Here is a 25,291-nt window from a genome sequence, read left to right as displayed (position 1 = left end):
CCCCTGCCTGCTTTTTGGAACCTCCCCTCTGTAGAGGATTAAAATTTGAGAAATAGCTCATCCTTCAACTACTAGTGTCTCACGATTCTGCATAGAATGCTCTTGGCAACAGAGTTAACTAGCTGCTTTGAAGTTACATCTAGAGGAACAGGAAAGACGACACACTTATGGCCCATACCTTAAATAAGCAAAATATCAGCAGAGCTGGATTAACTGCTATGGTGTTATGTATTCAATCAGTTTCTGTCATGATTGCGTACCAGTACACTTATAACAAATGGCCCACCATACTATAAACAAGCTCTTCAGGCCTCCTCAAATTGAACCATCATTGGTTTCTAACTCAATTGTTTATATCCCTCTTAGAAGCTGGGTAATCTCTGTGTCAGATAGAATTAATGCAGTTTTGGGACCTGCGTCAGTCAGTCAACTGTTTCGGACTGAGACATGGAACTTATTTTGTTCTATCAGTGAAGTGGGAGATTTTCAGAATTCAGGTGACAATTCCCACAGGACATTTGATCACTTGTAAGGCAGGTCACGTGTTGTGCCTAAACCTGCAGATGTAGGCCCTTTCAAAGAGCCACTAACAAACATCAGCACACAACAATCAAATTCTGTTCAGGGGGAGTGACAATATGTACTACTTTGATAAATCAATGTTCACTTGAAATACCCCCATACTTCTGCTTTTGGGTTAACAAGCTCGTAGTCTAACCAGAGTCCTCAAGAGAGGGGATGAAGGTTGCTTCTGAGGAATTCTCCCCTTCCCACATGCTAACATGGAACAAAGCAGCACCCTGAAAATTAGTGCTATAAATTCAGAATTTCCAATGCCATAGGGCTAATGAGCAGTAGCAAAACTGTACTTATATAGCAGCTTCCATCCAAGGTCCCAATATTCTTTACAAACAGAATACAAATTCTTTTCTCAATGACCGTCTGAGGCAGGTAAGTATCCCATTTTTACAGAGAGAAAAAGGGAGAGAGAGGCTCAGTAATGTGTTCAAGACCACACGGAATCAAGGACAGAGTTGGGAACAGAACTCAGATGTCCTACACCCAGTTCCATGCTCTAATCACTAGACAATACTGCTTCTGGTAAACCAGAGGTTATATTCTCAGAACCTCCGTTCACGGGCAGAAGTATGAAGAACAAAGTCAACAGATAGAGCATTGGGACCTGTTTTTGGCATCCGTCAGTTTGATTTATACGAAGATGTTTTATGGGGAAGTTCATGTTGGTCAGAACTGAATTAACTTACAGGGCTAGGAATGGAGTCCGGATCCAAGCGTTTTGGCGGGGGAGGTGGTGCAGGTTGACTCCCGTAATTTGGTGTTCCTGGATAAGCGCCGCCATAGTTTGGTTGTGGGCCTCTAACCTGTCCAAAGGAACCTGAAAAAGAGACAACAAAATGAAAGCATATCTAATTGTTCTGTATTTGTACAGAGCCTTGCACAACAGGGTCCTGGGTCTGTGGCTAGGGCTCCCTGGAGCTACTTTAATACAAATAATACTAAACACTTCCTTTCTTAACCAGTTTTTCTAGCCATCTTAATCCAAAAATGGACAGCTACCTGCCCTTCAAGTAATTAGAATCAAAGAGATTTATCAAAATTCTTCAGTTGTAATCTCTCTAGCAGAGTAGTCCAGATTTAATAGTGATTTAAGTAATCTATTGTTGGAATCTGTTTCAGAAATGGGAAGAACTGGTCCTTTACCTACTCCCTTAATGGGTTAGATCTGCATTAAAGCCTCTGTGAAAACACAGGCTATGCTGCAGATCTGGCTAATATAGATTATGACCGAAGCAGTCCAGTACCCCATACTGCACCAACAAAATAAAGAAATACTGACAGAAACGTGTCAGACAGCTTTTGTGTTGCCTGAGATTAGCACAGATTAAAACTCTGATATTCTAATTTGTTTAGTTTTTAAATTGCATGTATTTATTTCACCTTGCTTTACACTTTATTAATGGAAATGCCTGGGGTGGTACATGGTTGTATCAGCTGCAAAAGACACAGAAGGCAGTATATAGGTAGATAGCTATGTACCTGCCACTATTCTCTTACAAAACGGATAGTTCTGCCCAGCAGTGTTCTTAAATACTTAGGCCATGTCTACACTACCACTTATGTTGGCAAAATTTATGTCAGTCAGGAATCTGGAAAAAACTACCCCCCTGAATGACATGTTTCACCAGCATAAGTGGTAGCGTGTACAGCGCTATGTCAGCGGGCGAGCTTCACCCGCTGACATAGCTACCGCAGCTCATTGGGGGTGGTTTTATTATGTCGACGGGAGAGCTCTCTCCCGCCGGCATAGAGTGGTTACACGAGCAATCTTACAGCAGCACAGCTGCATCAGTACAGCTGTGCCCGCTGTAAGCTCACTAGTGTAGACATAGCCTAAGTGACATGGCCAATAATTCACCTAGCAGATTGTAAAATGCTGCAGGGAACGTCTTCCTGATCCTTGCAGCTAGTTATCAACATTAAGGGTCACAATCATTCAGCAGAACATGTAATAGATATTAATGAATTCATCCTCAATACCCCTGCAATGAAGAAGAGTACTTCAAAGGGAGAAACAAATTCAAAGGGATAAAGTAACCTGATCACAGAGAGAACTTCAGTCAGGGTTAGAACTCAGGCGCGCCTCGCTCTAAAACCCATGATCAGCAACTATACCACTCTACAATGCAGTGATCAACAGCAGGCAACATAACAGGATGAGAACTGTAGATCTTATGTTTAAATACTTCTTTTCATTAGTTCTAAATTTACTGCTCTTTAGTTCACCAAGGCAGACAAATCAAGGCACAAGGAGATGGAAGAAGGAAGTAATAGAAGGTGGGAAAGTAGAAATCCATTCTCAACATGTTACAAACCTTTCCATAAACATGCAGGGTGTGCGCATTTTAATCCCCAAGCACCGATATTTAATTTTTGTAAATTCCCTACTTCTGAATATAGGAGAAAGCAAATGTCAACTTTACCAACCAAAGCACAAGATATTTAATTTGAATTGGAAAAACTCTTCAGGGCAGGGGACCATATTTTATTCTTGTAAAGAACAATGCAAACATATGGTGCTAAACAGTAAGCAATTCTTTTGTACCAATGCAAGCCAGAATAAATTTTTTCTAATTCAGTTTAACCCAGTTAGCACCTACATTGACCAAGAAGCATGGAGTAAACACTAAATCTCCATTAGGGATATATCCACCAGGGGTGATCTCAGGACTCTCCTCTAAACTCTGAACAAGCTACAGGGAACACTCTAGTTAAAAAAATGCAGCCAAGAGACCAACAGACACAAATCAGGAACCAGACCACTCTTGCACCTAAAACTCAGACAATGAATCCATACTCTCCTGCAGTGCAGAAAGATCATAAAATCATAGAAGATTAGGGTTGGAAGAGACCTGAGGAGGTCATCTAGTCTAACCCCCGCTCAAAGCAGGACCAACCCCAACTAAATCATCCCAGCCAGGGTTTTGTCAAGGCGGCCTTAAAAACCTCCAAGGATGGAGATTCCACCACCTCCCTAGGTAACCCATTCCAGTGCTTCACCACCCTCCTGGTGAAACAGTGTTTCCTAATATCCAACCTTGACCTCCCTCACTGCAACTTGAGACCATTGCTCCTTGTTCTGTCATCTGCCATCACTGAGAACAGCCTAGCTCCATCCTCTTTGGAACCCCCCTTCAGATACTTGAAGGCTGCTATCAAATCCCACCTCACTCTTCTCTTCTGCAGACTAAATAAGCCCAGTTCCCTCAGCCTCTCCTCGTAAGTCATGTGCCCCAGCCTCCTAATCATTTTTGTTGCCCTCTGCTGGACTCTCTCCAATTTGTCCACATCCTTTCTGTAGTGGGGGGCCCAAAACTGGACACAATACTCCAGATGGGGCCTCACCAGTGCCGAATAGAGGGGAATAATCACTTCCTTCAATCTGCTGGCAACGCTACTACTAATGCAGCCCAATATGCCATTAGCCTTCTTGGCAACAAGGGCACACTGTTGACTCACATCCAACTTCTCGTCCACTGTAATCCCCAGGTCCTTTTCTGTAGAACTGCTGCTTAGCCAGTCAGTCCCCAGCCTGTAGCAGTGCATGGGATTCTTCTGTCCTAAGTGAAAGATTCTGCATTGTCCTCGTTGAAGCTCATCAGATTTCTTTTGGCCCAATCCTCCAATTTGTCTAGGTGACTCTGGACCCGACCCCTACCCTCCATCATATCTACCTCTCTCCACAGCTTAGTGTCATCCATGAACTTGCTGAGGGTGCAAATCCACCCCATCATCCAGATCATTAATGAAGATATTACACAGAACCGGCCCCAGGACAGACCGCAGGGGCACTCTGCTTGATACCAGCTGCCAACTAAACACTGAGCCATTAATCACTACCCATTGAGCCCGACGATCTAGCCAGCTTTCTATCCACCTCATCCAATCCATACTTTTTTAACTTGCTGGCAAGAATACTGTGGGAGACTGTACCAAAATCTTTGCTAAAGTCAAGATATATCACATCCACTGCTTTCCCCATATCCACAGAGCCAGTTATCTCATCATAGAAGGCAATCAGGTTGGTCAGCCATGACTTGTCCATGGTGAATCCATGTTGACTGTTCCTGATCACCTTCCTCTCCTCCAAGTGCTTCAAAATGGATTCCTTGAGGACCTGCTCCATGAATTTTCCAGGAACTGAGGTAAGGCTAACTGGTCTGTAGTTCCCTTCTCTTTTTAAAAGATAGGCACTATGTCTGCCTTTTTCAAATCGTGGGGACCTCCCCCAGTTGCCACGGGTTTTCAAAGATAATGGCCAGTGGCTCTGCAATCATATCAGCCAATTCCCTCAGCACCCTTGGATTCATTAAGCTGGACCCATGGACTTATGCATGTCCAGCTTTTCTAAATAGTCCTTAACCTGTTCTTTCACCACTGAGGGCTGCTCACCTCCTCCCTATACTGTGCTGCCCAGTGCAGCAGTCTGAGAACTGACCTTGTCTGCAAAGATTGAGGCAAAAAAAGCAGTGAGTACTTCAGCTTTTTCCACATTACCTGTCATGAGGTTGCCTCTCGCATTCAGTAAGGGTCCCACACTTTCCCTGATCATCATCTTGCTAACATACCTGTAGAATCCCTTCTTGTTACCCTTCACATCCCTTGCTAGCTGCAACTCCAATTGTGCTTTGGCCTTCCTGATTATACCCCTGCATGTTCGAGCAATATGTTTATACTCCTCCCTAGTCATCTGTCCAAGTTTCCACTTCTTGTAAGTTTCCTTTTTGTGTTTAAGCTCACCGAAGATCCTGCCTTGTATGTACCTAATGCATTTGGAAGAAAGACATTCTCTTCCTTCAAGAGGACAGTAATTCCTTCAATTACTGCCACAGTCCTGGATGACTGCAACTCAGTAACCAATACCACTGGTTCGCTCAGACTGGACATTATCTTACATCAAGTATAGAAGGTGCAATGGGATGACTTACCATTCTGCTGCATTTGGTATCCTGACTGGGAAGGATGTGTGGGAGGAGGTGGTCCCTGAAGGCCAGTCATTGCAGGCCCTGACATGGATGGATGAGGTGGTGGTGAGGACACATGATTAGGCTGGGATGTTGGTAATCCAGTTAGAGCCTGTCCAGGTAACTGTGAGCCTTGCATTGTTGAAGGTCTTGGGGCCCCAGTGGTAGGAGGGTAACTGGAAGGTCCAATCCCTGTGGAGCAGGGAGGTGGGACAAAACCAGGGGCTTGAGGGAGGCGCTGGGCTGACAGTGGTGGACCAGAAAAAGCAGGTTGCGCCAGGGAAAGACCCTGAGACAGGCTGGTAGGAGGCAATCCATGGGTCATGGTAACAGGAGGGGGTCCTTGGCTTGAAGAGTAAGATGTGTAGAGACCAGATCCTGTTGCAGTAAAGCTTCCTGAGGCTGGAGGAACGGATGTTGGGGGACCTGATGAGCAGAAAAGTTATTGCCATTATTTGCTTTCACAAAGACAAAAAACACCTGAGTTAAGAGAGCACAAACCAAATCCACGCCCTCTAACCTACCTTGATCTCTACCTCAAACTACACTCTGCTCCTAAATCCAGACAAAAACCTTCAATGAAAGCCCTTCTGAAACTAGGGTCGGAGAGGTTGAGGAAGATGAAGTTCCTAAAAAGAGTTCCTGAATCACGATCACGCCTCCCCCCACCTCCCAATGATCTTTGATTCCAGGAACATTTGTAATTCATTTCGTGCTGTTTAACATTGTGAGTCTTTTCATTAATGTGAAGGCCATTATGCAGTGGGCAAAGCCAGATTGAAAAGCTACAATGCACTTTATCTCCTATCATTGATCCTTCTCCTTGTAAGGCTACGTCTACATAACGGGCCTTACAGCGGCACAGCTGTACTGCTGTAAAGTCTCCCATGTAGCCGTTCTTTGCCAGCAGGAGAGAGCTCTCCTACCAGCATAATTAACCCACTCCTAACAAGCGGTGTTAGCTATGTCGGCAGGAGAGCCTCTCCTGCTGACATAGCGCTGTCCACACCAGCACTTTTGTTAGTGAAACTTATGTCGGTCAGGGGGTGTTTTTTTCAGAGCCCTGACCGACAAAATTTTTACCAACAAAAGTGCTAGTGTAGACAAAGCCTAACAATGCAAGACAGATGATATCCTTAATGCAAATTTCCTGTCTTTTTTCTGTGTACCAAAATATGTTACTAACTAGAGGTAATTACATCATACTATTTATAGTGGGAAATTTGAGAAAGATTTTACCCTAAGTGTGTACAGTAGAATTTGTATACTTAAATCCCACTTGTTTTTCTCCTAAAAATAGGAAGTGTGATTACGCTATAGTACAGAATAGGCTTAGCAAAATTAATTGTGTTAACTAAAACAATTCAAGTGCAATAAAAATGTTTACACACAGAGAAGACCTAGTTTCACTGCAATTTCCAACCTTCTGTATAAAGGCAATGTCTTGCCAATTACAGTAGCAGGAATGACAAGAGAAAAAAGGATGCTCAGGTTCAGCGTTTTCTTCTGTAGAAGTCTTCTGATGTTAATTTAGTTTACAAAGCCCCATGAAACCCTTCAGTGCAGGATAATACAGTCTTTCATCCACTTATTGTTCACACAGGTTCAGTGCTCTGTCCCTTTGGTAGCTCCAACAGGCTTTCCCCCCCCTACTTTTTTAGACCAGGCTCCTGCCCAGCATCAAAGTATGTAGAATCTGCAACAGCTGGCTGAGAAAATGGTCTATTTCTGTAGTTCACATGCAGCTAGTGCAGCTGAACAGTAGAACCAGTTACACTTTTCTTTCTCAGTTCCTGCAATCCATTCCCAGGATCACCACATGTAACAGGCTCAGTGCTAAGCTTTCTCAAGTAACTTCCTATCACTATAAGATCTACCTGTATACTACCATGACACTCAATGTCCAGAAAACACCATCTCTTATTGGAAGAGGGTCACTGCCATACAAAAATGGCTCCACTACCAAAATACGAACACAGAGAGAAAATAATTATACGTACACAACCCTATGTGCCAAAATAACTCACCATAGCCCAGTCCAGCTGGGGGAGGAGCAGAGGTTGAACTGCCTATCTGCATTCCTGCCATGTGATTGGTCAGTTGCTGCGCACTGGTTGGGGGAGGGCCATATTGCTGGAAGGTAGCTGGTTGGCTAACAGGTGTGGGTGCAGTGCCTGGTATGAATGGCTGAGATGCAGAGGGCCTGTGAGGGGAGAGAAGGAAAGAATACAAATGTTATTAAGAGTGCCCTGTTATGTGAGGAATTACAGTTTTCCATGCTTTACAAACTGTTTGACTGTTCCAACACACACCTTGGTTTCAAGTTCTCACAAAACCCTGAGAACTAAGCAGTACATGAAGTCTGAAGTACAATTAGTTTCTGCACATCCTTTAATATTCTGTAACAATTCTGCTATCAAAAATCCAGTGTTTCTTGCAATATAAAGACTCTTATAGATTCACCTCACCAAACACTGTGCTTTTGTTTTTTCCCATGTTAGGCACAGCACTGTCCTAGAAGTATTGCTGCAGTGTAGTGGCATAGTAGCAGTGCTCTGCACTGCCAACTGGGATACCTGCCTTGTACTTCTCAGTCTCACCCCCCAGTTAGTTTGAGGCTGGAAGAGCTGTCAAGCTAGGGTGGATCAGCCATTCTGGAGGGCGAGTGGAAAAAGGAAGTGCTTAGTGTCAATCAATGGAGACTATTACAGCCAATTAAAAGAAATGATGTCCGACTCCAAAAAGGATCCATGCCCAGCCATCCTCTAAAACCTACTGGCATGACAGAGGGGCCCTTGGATGGAGAATCCTCTGAATTCCAAAGGGACACAAAGAAGCCAGAAGGGATATTTAAAAAGTTACTCCCACAAGGATGCAGACAGTGAAGTTTCAAACAGAAGGATGATGAGCTCGAGCTAAGACAGAAATTAATGCTACTGTAAGAATATAAACATACAGAAACTGAACAGAGTATTAGAGTCTTAAAACGCCTGATGGTATATGATTACTACAACCTAAGATTTTTGAGGGGAAGTTTTTGAACAGATTAATAGTAACTACTGATAACCACTGTGTCCACTGTACTGTAGTGTCTATGTCTACCACTTAGGTCTTTCTAGAAGCTTTCCAGATGCAAAGATTCAGACTGTGTAGCAAATTCTCCCTACTGTGAAATGTTACATATACTTATTGCATTATAATAGGGGAAGACTCTTCCTATGATCAATACTTAAAATCCATCCTAGGAAAAAAAACAACTAACTTTAGGTCCTGCACAAAGCAGCGTATTCCCCTTCCACACAGGAAGGATTTAAAAACAATACAAACAGGTTATAAAAGCCAAAGATAAACAGTTTTAATGTGGCAGAAATGATTGCTTAATACAGTGGTCACCAACCGGTCAATCGCCATCGACTGGTCGATCCTGGGGACTCTCCCAGTCAATCGCGATCTCCGGCAGTGCAGCTGGGCTGACGCTCGGCCCTACACCACTCCCGGAAGCACTGTCCCCACAGCTCCCGTTGCCAGGGAACAGGGAACTGTGACCAATGGGAGCTGAGGGGGCAGTGCCGGCAGAGAGGGGCATCGTGCAGCGCACCGTGCCACCAACCCCCTCCCCAGGGGCGTGTTGTCCCCTTCTGGGAGCAGCACGGGGCCAGGGCAGGCAGGAAGCCTGCCTTAGCCTTGCTGTGCCACCGATCGGGAGCCACCCGCAGTAAGTGCCGCCCTGTGGGAGGCTACACCCTAGCCCCCAGCCCCCTCCCGGAACCAGCACCCCATACCCCCCTCCTGCACCCCAGCCCTGAGCCCCATCCCAGAGCCAGCACCCCACACCTCCTCCTGCACCCCAACACTCTGCCCCAGCCCAGACCCCCCCTCCTGCACCCAAACTCCCTCCCAGAGCTTGCACCCCTCACCCCCTCCTGCACCCCAATCCCCTGCCCCAGGCTCAGCTTGGAGCCCCCTCTCACACTGCAAACCCCTCTGCCCCAACCCAGAGCCCGCACACCCTCCCGAACCCCAACACCCTGCCCCAGCCTGGTGAAAGTGAGTGAGGGTGGGGAAGAGCGAGCAAGCAACGGGGAGGGGGTGTGGAGGGAAATGCAGTGAGCAGGGCCTTGGGGAAGGGGCAGGATAGATCCTGGATTGCCCTTAAATTCAAAAAGTGATCTTGGGCATAAAAAGGTTGGAGACCACTGGCTTAATAAAATAAAGGGGTGGGGGAGGAGGGAGGGAAGAGAGAGTTACTCCATAAAGCTCCGTGACTCAAATCTGATTGATTCAAAGTTTGGACTCCTTCCTACTCACCTGTATTTTAAGCACATTAAATTCTTTAAATATGGTCTGCACCCAGGTGTCAATGTTCTCACCTAAAAAACCCAAAGACAACAGCCCTGCGCTCATGAGCAACTCTGACATAGCTAACAAGAGCAGAATGTTTCAGGAAGTAACATTACAGTTTCAAGCTCATGAGATATTATTCTAAAGGAATTAAAAAAAAAGGGGGGGGGGGTTTCTAGCCTGATTTTCAAAGTGGCTGAGAACTCCCCGGCCACACTGATGCCAAAGAAACTGGGTATGCTCAGAACCTCTGAGAAGTCTGCTCATTGAGTTTCACTGATATTTTGATTATATTCCTTTCCCTTTTACATTGTTTCACAAGTGGCAGTAAGACAAAAAAAAAAAAATCTGAAGCCACTTCAAAATCTCTTTGCTACCTAAAGCACAAGGTAAGAGACCATAAGTATTTTTGCCCTTCTTTGGGGGGGGGGGGGGGGCAGGGCGGGAGGAAAGTAGTATTGTGCTCTAGTAGCTTGATAGATTTAAGGTGTCCAAAGCCTTTCCTATGACTTGCTCTTCTCATAAGTACCTTTGCATCTGGACTGCTGAAGTTGCAATCCCATTCTGCACATCTCCTTGCCCAAACTGACTATACACTGGCTGGCCAGCAGGAACAGGTGCACCAGAGGTTGGTAGGGGCGCTCCAGATGTAGGGGGAGCTCTTAATGTACCTAGGGATACACAGAGAGAAATATTAATTGCATAGATTACCTCACAGAAATCTACCAGCACTGACCAGGTACCCACAAAACTAAGGGAAACAAGAATCCGTATGCAAGAGGAGATTAATGATTTGTGAACAAAGGCAGTATCTACACTGACCTTTCACCATTGCTGAAGCATCAGTGCAGCTCCATTTATAGCAACAGTGAAAGCCCTAGCATGAACAGGCTGCCAGCACTTTTAGCCACAGTGTTGTCTACCTCCACTCAGAAGAGGTCTAGATGATATTCGGTTAAGTCTCAGCAGTGGAAGTTCACCAGTGGTAGCATTGACCAAAGAGTCAGCTAAAGACAAGGCCCAAATGTCCATCATCCTTTCAGTAACAGTGGTGTGACCCCCTTTATGCTAGTGGCTAAATTATTTTCAAACCCAAGAAAGGGAAGTGGTCAGGTGGGACCTTATGTCAACATTGGGTCACTTTCCCCGTACGCACTGGCAGATGAAAAGCATTTGCTGAAACCATTTACAAAATTGTTTCCTGGCACTATATTTTTTGTAATATAACTGGGAACAACATGTCTAAATTGAAGTTTTTGGAAACTGTGAATAGTGGTTAACAGACTTAGTCTCATATTTGTTAGATCAAACTGTTTCAGTTGCAGTGTGGACATAATTGTGCAGCGAAATTAAGCCTGTCTTCCTTATCAGTCCCCCAGCACATAGGGCAATGCCCAAGAAGTGCTTGCAGTGTCTACTTCCAAAACAGAATGCACAAGCATAGATTTGGTATGATCACATTGACAAACATACTTATGGATACTTAGTAGCACAATCAAGACAACTAGCCATAAAAAATATGTATTTGTATTATTATACATATGACTAGATGCAGATGACTTAAAACATAAAATTGCTATATCAGATCGGACCATTAGTGGTATCCCGACAGTGGCCAGCACCAGATATTTCATAGTATGCTGCTAGTATCCCCATAATGGAGTTATGAAATAAACTGCCATAGGGGAAGCTATTTTTCAATCCCAGGAAGTTGGTTTTTTGCACACAATCAAGAGGGGCTTATATTCATACATTTTATTCTGCCTATATAAGCATGGTCTTATTTTAATTTACTATGCACCTGGCCTCAGAGATAGCATGGAATAAGTTATATGAGCTAATTATGCCTTATGTGAACAAGTTTTTCCCTTTATAAGTTTTAAATTAATTGCCAAAATCTCACTGAATGCCCTATTTGCCTTGCCTCACAATACCAAGAACAAGGGGACATTTAAATTTACTTTATACCATTCGTTTTTTATATACCTCCAATAAGTCACATCTCATTTGTCTCCTCTCTAAACTAAACAGTCCTAACACTTTATCTTTTCTTCCCAAACAGAAGTCCCTCCAGACCTCTAATCGTTTGAATTGCTCATTTGAGCCCCTTCTATTTCTGCTATATCTTTTTTTTGAGATGGGTGACTATTGGTACTTAATTTCATTTAAGAAACTTTAAGGCATTTTTGGGGTCTCCTTCCCATAATGAAACAGCCTCCTTGCAAAACTATTAGGAATTGTGGGATACAACCTTACCGTGGGTCTATCCCATGCATCTGAAAAGCATATCTAGACTGATTCCTAGAAGGGGATAGTGAGACTGCTCTAATGTTAGCATAGTTTAAAATGCATAAACACGTGAATTAAATGTTCAAAGGTGATTTAACTTTGTTGACAGAACTCAGAGTCTCTTGCAAATACATCAACGCTAGTTATGAATGCATTTCTTTAATCATTTCCTTGCAATTGCTCCAAGAAATCACTGGAAAATATTTACTTTAAAATTGCTGCTGGCCAATATTATCTGGAAATATTAGTGTCACCGCTAAAGCCCCTCTGTCCACCTTTATCCTCAGCTAAAGACATTGCCCTTTTGTAATGCAGACCCCATTGGGCCATTTCATTTACCATCTACACTATCCTGAGACTAAAGATACTTTGACAAAAATCTCAATCTCTCTTTATAGTGAAATTGTTTTAGTGGGTTAGCCCCAATTTTGACCTCATAGTGCCCTAAACTAACAGGATAGACAAACATAGCTGTAGTTCAGTCTAAATCAGGCAATCATCAGTAATTTCTACTAAGATTCTTTCTTTATACGCTGTGTGTGTTTCTGGAGGGCTGCCAGGGAGTAGAACAGTGAGGATACCATCAAGCTGCAACTGAGTAGCAAAGTGCATATTCACCACTTCCTTGAAACAAAACGCTCATTAAGCTCATCAAATGTGAACATCACAGATTTCACAGAGACACTTAGCAGAGAAACTATTTTTTGCTGTATGGACAGCAGGACGCCAACATCACAAACACTCCCACAGAGAAGACACCATTTACCTATGAAGTTAGGTGCAAGAGTACGAGTGTCAGAGTTGAGAGAAACAGGAGAGCCCTTCAAAGGGAACCCCAAGGAAGAAAAGTAACCTGGAAAGACAAAACACACCAGCAAGTAAAGCCTGAGAGACAGTACTCAGAGGTGAACTCGACAATGCCAGCTGAAGTCAGTTTGCTTTAGAGCAGAGAAACCCATAGAGATGTAGCATGGCTCTATTTGTTATACCCCACAAATCCTGAAATATTCCCTATACTCTGCTACTCCATATTACTATGCTATTGTCTAGAAAATGTACTACCAATGGGCAACACCTAACCATTGTAGATAGTGCAGGCTTAACTAGTATTGAGCCTGGTCAATATCAAGTATTCTAGCAGCAGCAACATGGCATGCAGAGAACTCTATAGGACTGCTTTTCCCAGGAAAAACCTTGTCAGAAAAGCAACTATCTCTTATGAAACATTCATACAAGCTCAGCCCATGGTAGGTTTATTCCACATTTCACTAACAAACATAAGAATGGCCGTACTGGGTCAGACCAAAGGTCCATCTAGCCCAGTATCCTGTCTACCGACAGTGGCCAATGCCAGGTGCCCCGGAGGGAGTGAACCCAACAGGCAATGATCAAGTGATCTCTCTCCTACCATCCATCTCCACCCTCTGACAAACAGGCTAGGGACACTCTTCCTTACCCATCCTGGCTAATATCCATTAACGGACTTAACTCCATGAATTTATCCAGTTCTCTTTTAAATGCTGTTATAGTCCTAGCCTTCACAACCTCCTCAGGCAAGGAGTTCCACAAGTTGGAAGTTCTTCTTCACACAGCGCACATTTGTTTTAAACCTGCTGCCCATTAATTTCATTTGGTGGCCCCTAGTTCTTGTATTATGGGAACAAGTAAATAACTTTTCCTTATTTACTTTCTCTACATCACTCATGATTTTATATACCTCTATCATATCCCCCCTTAGTCTCCTCTTTTACAAGCTGAAAAGTCCTAGCCTCTTTAATCTCTCCTCATATGGGACCCGTTCCAAACCCCTAATCATTTTAGTTGCCCTTCTCGGAACCTTTTCTAATGCCAGTATATCTTTTTTGAGATGAGGAGACCACACCTGTACGCAGTATTCAAGATGTGGGCGTACCATGGATTTATATAAGGGCAATAAGATACACACTGTCTTATTTTCTATCCCCTTTTTAATGATTCCTAACATCCGGTTTGCTTTTTTGACCGCCGCTGCACACTGCGTGGACGTCTTCAGAGAACTATCCACGATGACTCCAAGATCTTTTTCCTGATTTGTTGTAGCTAAATTAGCCCCCCCCATCATATTGTATGTATAGTTGGGGTTATTTCTTCCAATGTGCATTACTTTACATTTAACCACATTAAATTTCATTTGCCATTTTGTTGCCCAATCACTTAGTTTTGTGAGATCTTTTTGAAGTTCTTCACAGTCTGCTTTGGTCTTAACTATCTTGAGCAGTTTAGTATCGTCTGCAAACTTTGCCACCTCACTTTTTACCCCTTTCTCCAGATCATTTATGAATAAGTTGAATAGGATTGGTCCTAGGACTGACCCTTGGGGGACACCACTTGTTACCCCTCTCCATTCTGAGAATTTACCATTTATTCCTACCCTTTGTTCCCTTTTAACCAGTTCTCAATCCATGAAAGGACCTTCCCTCTTATCCCATGACAACTTAATTTACAGAAGACTTTGGTGAGGGACCTTGTCAAAGGCTTTCTGGAAATCTAAGTACACTATGTCCACTGGATCCCCCTTGTCCATGTTTGTTGACCCCTTCAAAGAACTCTAATAGATTAGTAAGACACGATTTCCCTTTACAGAAACCATGTTGACTTTTGCCCAACAATTTATGTTCTTCTATGTGTCTGACAATTTTATTCTTTACTATTGTTTCAACTAATTTGCCCGGTACTGACGTTAGACTTACCGGTCTGTAATTGCCGGGATCACCTCTAGAGCCCTTTTTAAATATTGGCGTTACATTAGCTATCTTCCAGTCATTGGGTACAGATGCCGATTTAAAGGACAGGTTACAAACCATAGTTAATAGTTCCGCAACTTCACATTTGCGTTCTTTCAGAACTCTTCAGTGAATGCCATCTGGTCCTGGTGACTTGTTACTGGTAAGTTTATCAATTAATTCCAAAATCTCCTCTAGTGACACATCAATCTGTGACAATTCCTCAGATCTGTCACCTGCAAAAGCCGGCTCAGGTTTGGGAATCTCCCTAACATCCTCAGCCGTAAAGACTGAAGCAAAGAATCCATTTAGTTTCTCAGCAATGACTTTATCGTCTTTAAGCGCTCCTTTTGTATCTTGATCATCCAGGGGCCCCACTGGTTGTTTAGCAGGCTTCCTGCTTCTGATCTACTTAAACATTTTGTTATTACCTTTTGAGTTTTTGGCTAGCCATTCTTCAAACTCCTTTGGCTTTTCTTATTACATTTTTACACTTAATTAGGCAGTGTTTATGTTCCTTTCTATTTACCTCACTAGGATTTGACTTCCACTTTTTAAAAGATGCCTTTTTATCTCTCACTGCTTCTTTTACATGGTTGTTAAGCCACGGTGGCTCTTTTTTTAGTTTTTACTGTGTTTTTTAATTTGGGGTATACATTTAAGTTGGGCCTTTATTATGGTGTCTTTGAAAAGCATCCATGCAGCTTGCAGGGATTTCACTTTAGTCACTGTACCTTTTAATTTCTGTTTAACTAACCCCCTCATTTTTGCATAGTTCCCCTTTCTGAAATTAAATGCCACAGTGTTGGGCTGTTGAAGTGTTCTTCCCAGCACAGGGATGTTAAATGTTATTATATTATGGTCACTATTTCCAAGCGGTCCTGTTATAGTTACCTCTTGGACCAGCTCCTGCACTCCACTCAGGACTGAATCGAGAGTTGCCTCTCCCCTTGTGGGTTCCTGTACCAGCTGCTCCAAGAAGCAGTCATTTAAAGTATCGAGAAATTTTGTCTCTGCATTTCGTCCTGAGGTGACATGTTCCCAGTCAATATGGGGATAATTGAAATCCCCCCACTATTATTGAGTTCTTAATTTTGATAGCCTATTAGCATTTCATCGTCACTATCACTGTCCTGGTCAGGTGGTCGATAATAGATCCCTAATGTTATATTCTTATTAGAGCATGAAATTACTATCCATAGAGATTCTATGGAACATGTGGATTCACTTAAGATTTTTACTTCATTTGATTCTGCATTTTCTTTTACATGTATTGCCACTCCCCTTCCCCTTCCCCTCCCCCCCCTCCCCGCACGACCTGTTCTGGCCTTCCAATATATTTTGTACCCCGGAATGATTTTGTCCCATTCATTGTCCTCAGTCCACCAGGTTTCTGTGATGCCTATTATATCAATATCCTCCTTTATCACGAGGCACTCTAGTTCACCCATCTTATTATTTAGACTTCTAGCATTTATATACAAGCACTTTAAAAAATTGTCACTGTTTATTTGTCTGCCCTTTTCTGATGTGTCCGATTCTTTTTTATGTGAATGTTTCTTGTCTGATCTGGCCCCTAGATTATCCTCTTCCATCCTCTCCTCCTGACTAAAACCTAGAGAATCTCTATCACTAGACTCTCCTCTAAGAGAAGTCTCTGTCCGATCCATGTGCTCCTCTACAGCAGTCGGCTTTCCCCCATCTCTTAGTTTAAAAACTGCTCTGCAACCTTTTTAATGTTAAGTTCCAGCAGTCTGGTTCCACTTTGGTTTAGGTAGAGCCCATCTCTCCTGTATAGGCTCCCCCTATCCCAAAAGTTTCCCCAGTTCCTAATGCATCTAAACCGCTCCTCTCTACACCATCGTCTCATCCACGCATTGAGACTCTGAAGCTCTGCCTGCCTACCTGGCCCTGCGCGTGGAACTGGGAGCATTTCTGAGAATGCCACCATAGAGGTCCTGGATTTCAGTCTCTTCCCTAGCAGACTAAATTTGGCCTCCAGGACGTCTCTCCTACCCTTCCCTATGTCACTGGTACCTACATGTACCACGACCTCCGGCTCCTCCCCAGCACTACATATAAGTCTATCTAGAAGCCTCGAGAGATCCACAACCTTCGCACCAGGCAGGCAAGTCACCATACGGTTTCTCCTGGTCATCACAAACCCAGCTATCTATGTTTCTAATGATTTAATCTCCCATTACTAACACCTGCCTTTTCCTAGTGACTGGAGTTCCCTCCCCCGGAGAGGTAACCTCAGTGCGAGAGGATACCCCCAACACCATCTGGAAGGAGGGTTCCAAATATGGGAAGGTTTCCCTCTGCTCCCGTTGACTGCTCTACTTCCCTGGACCTTTCATCCTCCTCAACAGCACAGGGGCTGTCTGACCGGAGGTGGGACAATTCTACAGTGTCCCGGAAAGCCTCATCAACATACCTCTCTGCTCCCCCTTAGCTCCTCCAGTTCCGCCACCCTGGCCTCCAAAGCCAGTACGCGGTCTCTGAGGGCCAAGAGCTCCTTACACCGAATGCACATATACGCCACCCGCCCACAGGGCAGATAATCATACATGCTGCACCCAGCGCAATAAACTGGGTAGCCCCCACTCTGATGCTGGGCTTCTGCCTGCATTCTCTCCTACAGCTACCTAAGTTAATGAAAGGGTATTGTTTAAATCAAGAAGTTTTGAATATAGTTAGTTTACAGGTTTTAAAGAACGGCAAGTGAACCTTACCCCCACTCCACTTCCAAACTCCCTTGCGAAACTCCCTGTTAGCAAAGCTCCCTGGCCGCTTGCTCATTGCTTTATAAAGGCCTGGCCTTCTTGATAGCCCCGCCCACTGACTAAGGCTCAGCCAATTAACTGAGGCTTCTAGCTTTCAAACCTTACTTTGAAGCTCACAGTACTTCAGCCAGCCACAGCACACAGTCCCCAAAGGTCCTGTATTTGCTCCTCCTTCACCTGGAGAACTCCCTTGCAAAACTCCCTGTTAGCAGCCCTGTTCGCAAAAGCCTAAACAAGAACTAGCTATTGCTCAAGTCAATAGCGTGACATCATGTCTTTATCCCACTTACAGTGAAAACTAGTGGCATGGCACCTCTTCTACTCTGCTACCAACTGGGACTATCACTACTATAAAAGTCAGATCAGAAAATGGGATTTCTCCTCTAAAAGCATGGCACAGCAGCCATCTTTTTTAGATCCCTCGCTACTGTTTTTTAAATGTAGTCCCAACTGCAATTCTGAAGCTACATGGTGCTAAATTTCTGCCAGCCCCTTACGATTCTGGACTGGCCTATACATCATGCAGAGCAAATGAATCCTACCACCATTATGTGAGATACACCTTTATATGTGATAGGGAGGAGAAGAGATGGCCAGACAGCTGGCCAAAAAAAGGAAGAATGAGAGAAGGAAGTTGGCCGGCTCCAGAAGGTGATGCAAGCAGCAGAGCAAGGGAGAAGTTGCTGGGAAAACCACCCCACCTCTTGAATCCTTTTAAAGTTGCCTGCATTTAAAGTAATATATATGACTGCACGTTTATCAGGTCCCTGATAATACAAAACCAAGTAAAAAAAAAATTTGATGAAGTACTTAACCCTCAGCTGAAGTTTCAGGAATATATGTCAGTGTCAGTAGTTTCATGTCCCTCAGACTAAGGATCCGTTCATCTAATTTAAATTCACTATAACTTCATCTGTCCTCCCCTGATGCTGTGTTGCTTGTCTCCCTCCATTTCCCTCCCATATCTCATGTCTGGCAGTCATAGGAACAAATGTCCACTTCTGGCTGTTATGTTAATACTCAGAGCATACTACATTTCTTCTCTCCTCCTCCCCAGTCATATACAAGCTTTTTAAAAGAGCTAGTCAATTTCACGCCGGTGAGAAGTGCTGGACTGATAGATTAAAGGCTTTGGTCCCTGGAACTATCTGCAAAAGTGGTACAGTACACACAATCAGGTAATTCAAGCATCCTTCACACTATCCCACTAATATGCTTCCACTATAACCTGAGAGAACCACCTCTAAGCATGACATGGAAAGTAGGCCCCGTGCCCCATTTAATCACTGGTCTTATCTTTATTGTAAAATGGTATTTTGGGATGTGAGCCTCTGTCCACTGGGAACAGGTCAGACCAAGCTCATTGCACTTCGACCAACCAACAGCCATCAGATATTGACACCTTTCAGTCACTATTGACCTGAGCTGGTTTTGTTCTGGTGATCTAGAGGCAAAAAGGTTCATATCCCATTGCCACCAATTTACTGAGGCATTCAGGATCTTAGATTTTTGCAAATAGTATTTCAGCTACATCTGTAATTGAGCAGTGTTTTATTGCTAGTGCAACCAAAACAGAACTCAGCGGAAAGGGGTAAAAATAAAAACAGCCACTGGTCTTGAAAAGAAAAGTACTTTCATGCCTTACAATCACTGTAGTATCAGACAGGAAGCCACTTGGCAATTTCATTTCATAGACATCAAAAGGAGTGAACAGAGAATATGTTATCTTTTCCCCCCAGAAATAACTTCCAGACACTGATTACAGTAAAAAGACAAACATTAAACTTTCCATAGTGGTCCCTAACGAAAATTTGAACTACTGTCATCTTAGTAGAAGTGATTTAAATCATGCACACAATGTGTTACACTATTAAAAGGTGAAGGGCTGAAGGCTGTGATGGTGATATCATATTAAGTACCTATGCCCAGAGTGACAGAATTTTAGCCCTAGGAATCCAACTCTTTACAGACATTAAAAGGTAATATTTTCAAATTGTTTTATGAAAAGCAAATTAAAAACATGAAAATTAAGCTTCATTTCTTATTCAGTTTCTTCACCTCTATCATACTATACCTCTATCTAGATGTAACGCTGTCCTCAGGAGCCAAAAAAATCTTACCGCGTTATAGGTAAAACCGCGTTATATCGAACTTGCTTTGATCCGCCAGAGTACACAGGCCCCCTTCCCCCCCCCCCCCGGAGCACTGCTTTATCGTGTTATATCAGAATTCGTATTATATCGGGGTAGAGGTGTATATAGCAGAGTTGCTCTTTAGTTGCTTACCTGCTGACACTGAATTATTTTGTTACAACAGCATTTGTTTTGAAGATGGAGAAAAACATTACATCTGCCTTGCAAACAGATGCAAAATAAAAGCAGAACTAATTTTGACTATCATTAACAGAATCCGTTTAAATTGGTAACATTTATTTATTACACACGTGGCCACAGTATTACCAGTCATTTCACCAACACTATCACAGATCGCATGCCCTCATCTTTCAGGAGCAAGAGTGATCCACAGGTTTTTTCTGCAGATGAATATGGAGCTGCCTCAGTCACATGGCCTGTTATCAGTCTATTACTGCCCTCAATCCAAGCTTAGCATGGAAACTGTCCTGTGCATTCTTGCTCCTGGACCACATGAGTGGGGAACTATAGGGAACAAGCTGCCATTGGGCCTTCTCAACATTTAATTTGTGGGCTACTAAAAAAGTTTAAGTCCTAGTGAGCTGCTCAAATGGCTTCTATGCAACCAAATGATAAGCAACACTGTGAGGCTGCACCACAAGAAAACCTACTTTTTACCTTGACTTCTGAAGAGTTAGCATACAGTATTGTTCATATTAAAGAGAAGTTATACCATAAAATATTAATTTAGCTAACAGTAGGCCATCAGCTCTGGAAAAGCATTCCCAATGCACTCAAACTCACAGGCTATTAAGTTGCTAAGTCTTGATTAAGAGTACCTTGTGGAGGGGCTGGCTGCTGATATCCTGGCAGCGGACCATTGTAAGCGCCATACTGAGAATGATGAACTCCAGGCATTTGCTGCCCTCCATAACCAGACTGTTGGTATCCCTGATATCCAGGCTGAGGCTGCCCATAAGGAAGCCCTGTGTGAGCTTGCTGGTTTACACTCATTGTGTTCACATCCCCAAACTAGTCTCACCTGCAAGGAGAGGAAAAAAGAACACAATTAGAAAACAATAGTCCAAAAAGGATCCCTTGCTATGAAAGCAGCTGAGCAGGAGCTGGCCTGCTAGTAACCGTGAGATGCTAGAGAAGGAAATGTAATAGGTAGTGAATGAATGAATTGAATTGAATGAATGGAGATATCCCATCTCCTAGAACTGGAAGGGACCTTGAAAGGTCATCGAGTCCAGCCCCCTGCCTTCACTAGCAGGACCAAGTACTGATTTTGCCCCAGATCCCTAAGTGGCCCCCTCAAGGATTGAACTCACAACCCTGGGTTTAGCAGGCCAATGCTCAAACCACTGAGCTATCCCTCCCCCCCAAGTGTCTCACTTGCCTTCAGGGTGGATAAAAATCAATGATTTTTTTTTAAATTAGTTTTTATAAAATGCTTTTTGAGGGAAAAACCTATCTAAAAATGAGCTATAATGTATTTTCATTAAAACTAAAGATATCTCATCATGGAATAGGGATTATAAATTCTAATTCTATAGTATAAGACAATATATTCATGTAATGTTTAAGAAAAGTTTTGTAAATGAGTTCCAATAGTTCATGGATTAGGGACCCAATCTTATGGGGCTCCAGGGGCTTCTTTTAGGTTAATCTTTCTATCTACCCAATGGGACTCAGTGTTCTGTCTAGAAGATACCATCAGAGATGCTTAATTTTGCAGTTCTCAAACTGTGGATTTGTGTCTGCAGAGATAACATGCTTTTGAATGTTTAAATTCAAAAATTAATATACTTGTTTTGTTAAAATATTATATGTTTGCTGTTGAAGAAATAAATCCAGAATCCATAATGTTGTTGTTTTAGTTAAATAAAACAATTTAAAATGTCTGCCTGGTGATGTTCTCCTAATACAGCATGGAAATAAAGCCCACCAAATATTAATGAGTAACCTGTTGAATTGGAGATATTTATGAAATCATTGGGAGGTGAACTATCTGCTTCAGTTACCTTTGGTAAATGAAATAACCAAACAATCATTTTCTGATACAGCAGTAAAACTAATCTGAAAAGTTTTCAAAATAAATCACTTAAAAATGTATAGTGCGTACCTTCTAAAAACGAAACTTACATCTTTCTCTGAGTTGTGAAGAATATGTAGTAAGGTTATAACAACCAACAAGAATACACTTTTATGTAGAAATCCATGATTAAATCGAGTCTTCCTGACTAATGATTTAAATCAAATCCACCCTGCTTGCCTTCCAGAAATTGCCTTTGGAATTACTGGGAGAAGAGAATTGTTATCTACATAAAGAAAATGCTTTACAATGGACATAAGTGCTGGTAACACCGCTTAGAATTGCCATCAACCCACAACCTGCTTCAAAATGCCTCAAACAATACTTAGCACTGCTGTAGCACTGTAGAATTATTAAGCCTCACACCACCTGTAAGAAGAGACAGGTTTCTCTATCTGAAATGGGGGGATACTAAAGGAATACAGGTGTCATGCCCAAGATTAACTCATCACTAGGAGAAATGGAATCAGTACTCAAGAGTTCCTGGCTCCCAGCCCTGTGCTCAGTCTGTTAGGTCTTGCTTCCTTGACACAAATGGATGTACACTAATTACCTCAGAGTACAAAGGATTCAGAATCCAGAATAGGGTCGAGATGAGATTTTAAAATAAACTGGACAGTAATTTATATCCCAATTATCTCCATAATGAAATAAGAAAACAACATTTAAAATGACAAATGCTCAAGGGAGACCTGAGACTGAAGTTGAATGAACCTCAAGCTAGGAGAGGTGCATGAACAGAGTTACACGAAGGCCAGAGCAGGAAGGGCAGGGAATGACCGGAATAAGAACATGGTGCTATGATGGAGTTGTGAGAGGAAGCTTGCAGAATGGAGGAACTCTTCATTCCTCACTTTCATGCACATTAAAAATCCACTATCTTTCTCTTAATACAATACAAAGTAGGCAGCACTTTAATACTCTGGTGACAGACACAATACACAAATCAGAGCCAGACATGCCGGTGAGAGCTTGCTCCAGAGAGAGCTGGTGGACCACTTCGTGCTTGGTTCATGGACAACAGACAGCAGAGGATCCCCACTGTTATTTTACATTAATATACTGGTTGTGTTACCTGCTTAGATATACCATATCTGCCACAGGACCTTGTTTACAACCTTACAGTTAAGGTTGCAATGACTTAATAGTATGCTGTTGTAAAAAAAAAAATACAAGTGCCTGAAAGCCAGAAAATTCAAAGATGAGATCACAGTTACATAAAAATTGTGGAAAGTAAATTTGGGTATACCAAAAACCTTTAGCTCTGCCCCTCATATCCTTGCCACCCCATGCCCTATCTGTGTGAGGGAGTACCATGTGTGGCCACGGCTACACTAGGAAAAGAGATATTTAAACACGTTTTAGCTAACATGCTAAAAATATAGACAGAGGATGCAGATGTAATTTTAACACGTGTTAGCTGGTTGAGGTAAACTCTAATGGGGAATGTAGGGATTACCTCAACCAGCTAACATGTTGTAACAGCAACTGTTTTGATTACCCTAGAATTTTGACATGTGTTAAAATACCTATTATCCTAGTGAAGACAAGGCCTATCACAGCTTGCTGACATGTTAAATCCAGGGTCCCTAAGCTCAACCAGGAAGCCAAGTGACTGGGGAGATCTTAGACGCCATATGCAAAAATGTTTCCTGAGAAGTAATTGTAGTTCTTTGAGTAGAGCATCTGTATAGATACAAATTCTTAAAGATCCATACAGACCATATCGAAAGGAGAACTGGACATTACATCTGCAGTCAAGCCATGTCCACAGTATAGTTACCCTGATCACAATGCTGTAGTAGATTTTAATGTATTTGTGGCTGCTGGGAGTCCACCACTGAGAATATTAAAGGGATAAAACATTCCCATTTTAATGCTTGATATGATGAAAACACTAGGGCCTGGTCTACACTACGACTTTAATTCGGATTTAGCAGCGTTAATTTGAATTAACCCTTCACCCGTCCACACAACGGAGCCATTTAGTTCGAAATAAAGGGCGCTTAAAATCGATTTCTGTACTCCACCCCGACGAGCGCAGTAGCGCCAAAATCGATTTTGTCAATTCGAATTAGGATTAGTGTGGCCGCAATTCGATGGTATTGGCCTCCGAGAGCTGTCCCAGAGTGCACCATTGTGACCGCTCTGGACAGCAACCTGAACTCGCATGCACTGACCAGGTAGACAGGAAAAGCCCCAGGAAAATTTGAATTTCATTTCCTGTTTGCCCAGCGTGGAGAGCACAGGTGACCACAGATACCTCAGCTCATCAGCACAGGTAACCATGCAGGCTGATAATCGAAAAAGAGCACCAGCATGGACCGCACGGGAGGTACAGGATCTGATCGCTATATGGGGAGAGGATTCAGTGCTAGCAGAACTTCGTTCGAAAAGACGAAATGCCAAAACTTTTGAAAAAGATCTCCAAGGGCATGATGGAGAGAGGCCACAATAGGGACTCAGATCAGTGCCGCGTGAAAGTCAAGGAGCTCAGACACGCCTATCAAAAAACAAAGGAGGCAAACGGTCGCTCCGGGTCAGAGCCGCGGACATGCCGCTTCTAAGCCGAGCTGCATGCAATTCTAGGGGGGGCCGCCACCACTACCCCACCTGTGATCGTGGAATCCGGGTCGGGGATAGTCTCTACACCTGAGGATTCTGAGGATGGGGAAGAGGAGGAGGAGGACGAGCTTGCAGAGAGCACCCAGCACTCCGTTCTCCCCAACAGCCAGGAGCTTTTTCTCAGCCTGACTGAAGTACCCTCCCAAGCCTCCCAAGCCAGTAGCCAAGACCATGACCCCATGGAAGGGACCTCAGGTGAGTTTACCTTTTAAAATATAAAACATGGTTTAAAAGCAAGCGTTTTTTAATGATTAATTTGCCCTGAGGACTTGGGATGCATTCGTGGCCAGTACAGCTACTGGAAAAGTCTGTTAACGTGTCTGGGGATGGAGCGGAAATCCTCCAGGGACATCTCCATGAAGCTCTCCTGGAGGTACTCCAAAAGCCTTGCCACAAGGTTTCTGGGCAGTGCCGCTTTATTCCGTCCTCCATGGTAGGACACTTGACCACGCCATGCTTGCAGCAAGTAATCTGGTATCATTGCCTGACAAAGCCTGGCAGCGTATGGTCCCGGTGTTTGCTGGCATTCAAGCAACATCCGTTCTTTATCTTGCTGTGTAATCCTCAGGAGAGTGATATCGCTCATGGGAACCTGGTTGAAATACGGGAACTTAATTAAGGGGACAGAGGTGGCCGTTCCTACTGGGCTGTTTGCCTGTGGCTGATAAGAAATCCTTCCCTGCAGTTAGCCAAGCGCGGGGGAGGGGGGGGGGGG

General features: G+C 43.3%; 1 protein-coding gene across 2 annotated transcripts in view; it reads right to left on the bottom strand.

The window, feature by feature from the left end:
• Nucleotides 1-25,291, bottom strand: part of SEC24C (SEC24 homolog C, COPII coat complex component) — a 76,909-nt gene that overhangs the window by 43,136 nt on the left and 8,482 nt on the right. For both annotated transcript variants that reach the window (XM_024218740.3, XM_024218741.3), the window contains exons 2-6: nt 20,693-20,895; nt 10,414-10,555; nt 7,571-7,746; nt 5,508-5,969; nt 1,266-1,396 (exon numbers count right to left, since the gene is read on the bottom strand). In XM_024218740.3, coding sequence (XP_024074508.2) covers nt 1,266-1,396; nt 5,508-5,969; nt 7,571-7,746; nt 10,414-10,555; nt 20,693-20,867 — 1,086 coding nt within the window. In that variant the 5' untranslated portion in view covers nt 20,868-20,895. The remainder of the gene's footprint in view (nt 1-1,265; nt 1,397-5,507; nt 5,970-7,570; nt 7,747-10,413; nt 10,556-20,692; nt 20,896-25,291) is intronic.

This window comes from Terrapene carolina, unplaced genomic scaffold (assembly GCF_002925995.2).
Source record: "Terrapene carolina triunguis isolate 2854851 unplaced genomic scaffold, T_m_triunguis-2.0 Scaffold310, whole genome shotgun sequence".
NCBI lineage: Eukaryota > Metazoa > Chordata > Testudines > Emydidae > Terrapene > Terrapene triunguis.
Note: the sequence above shows the minus strand (reverse complement) of the source record. Positions and strands in the feature narration are given on the sequence as shown.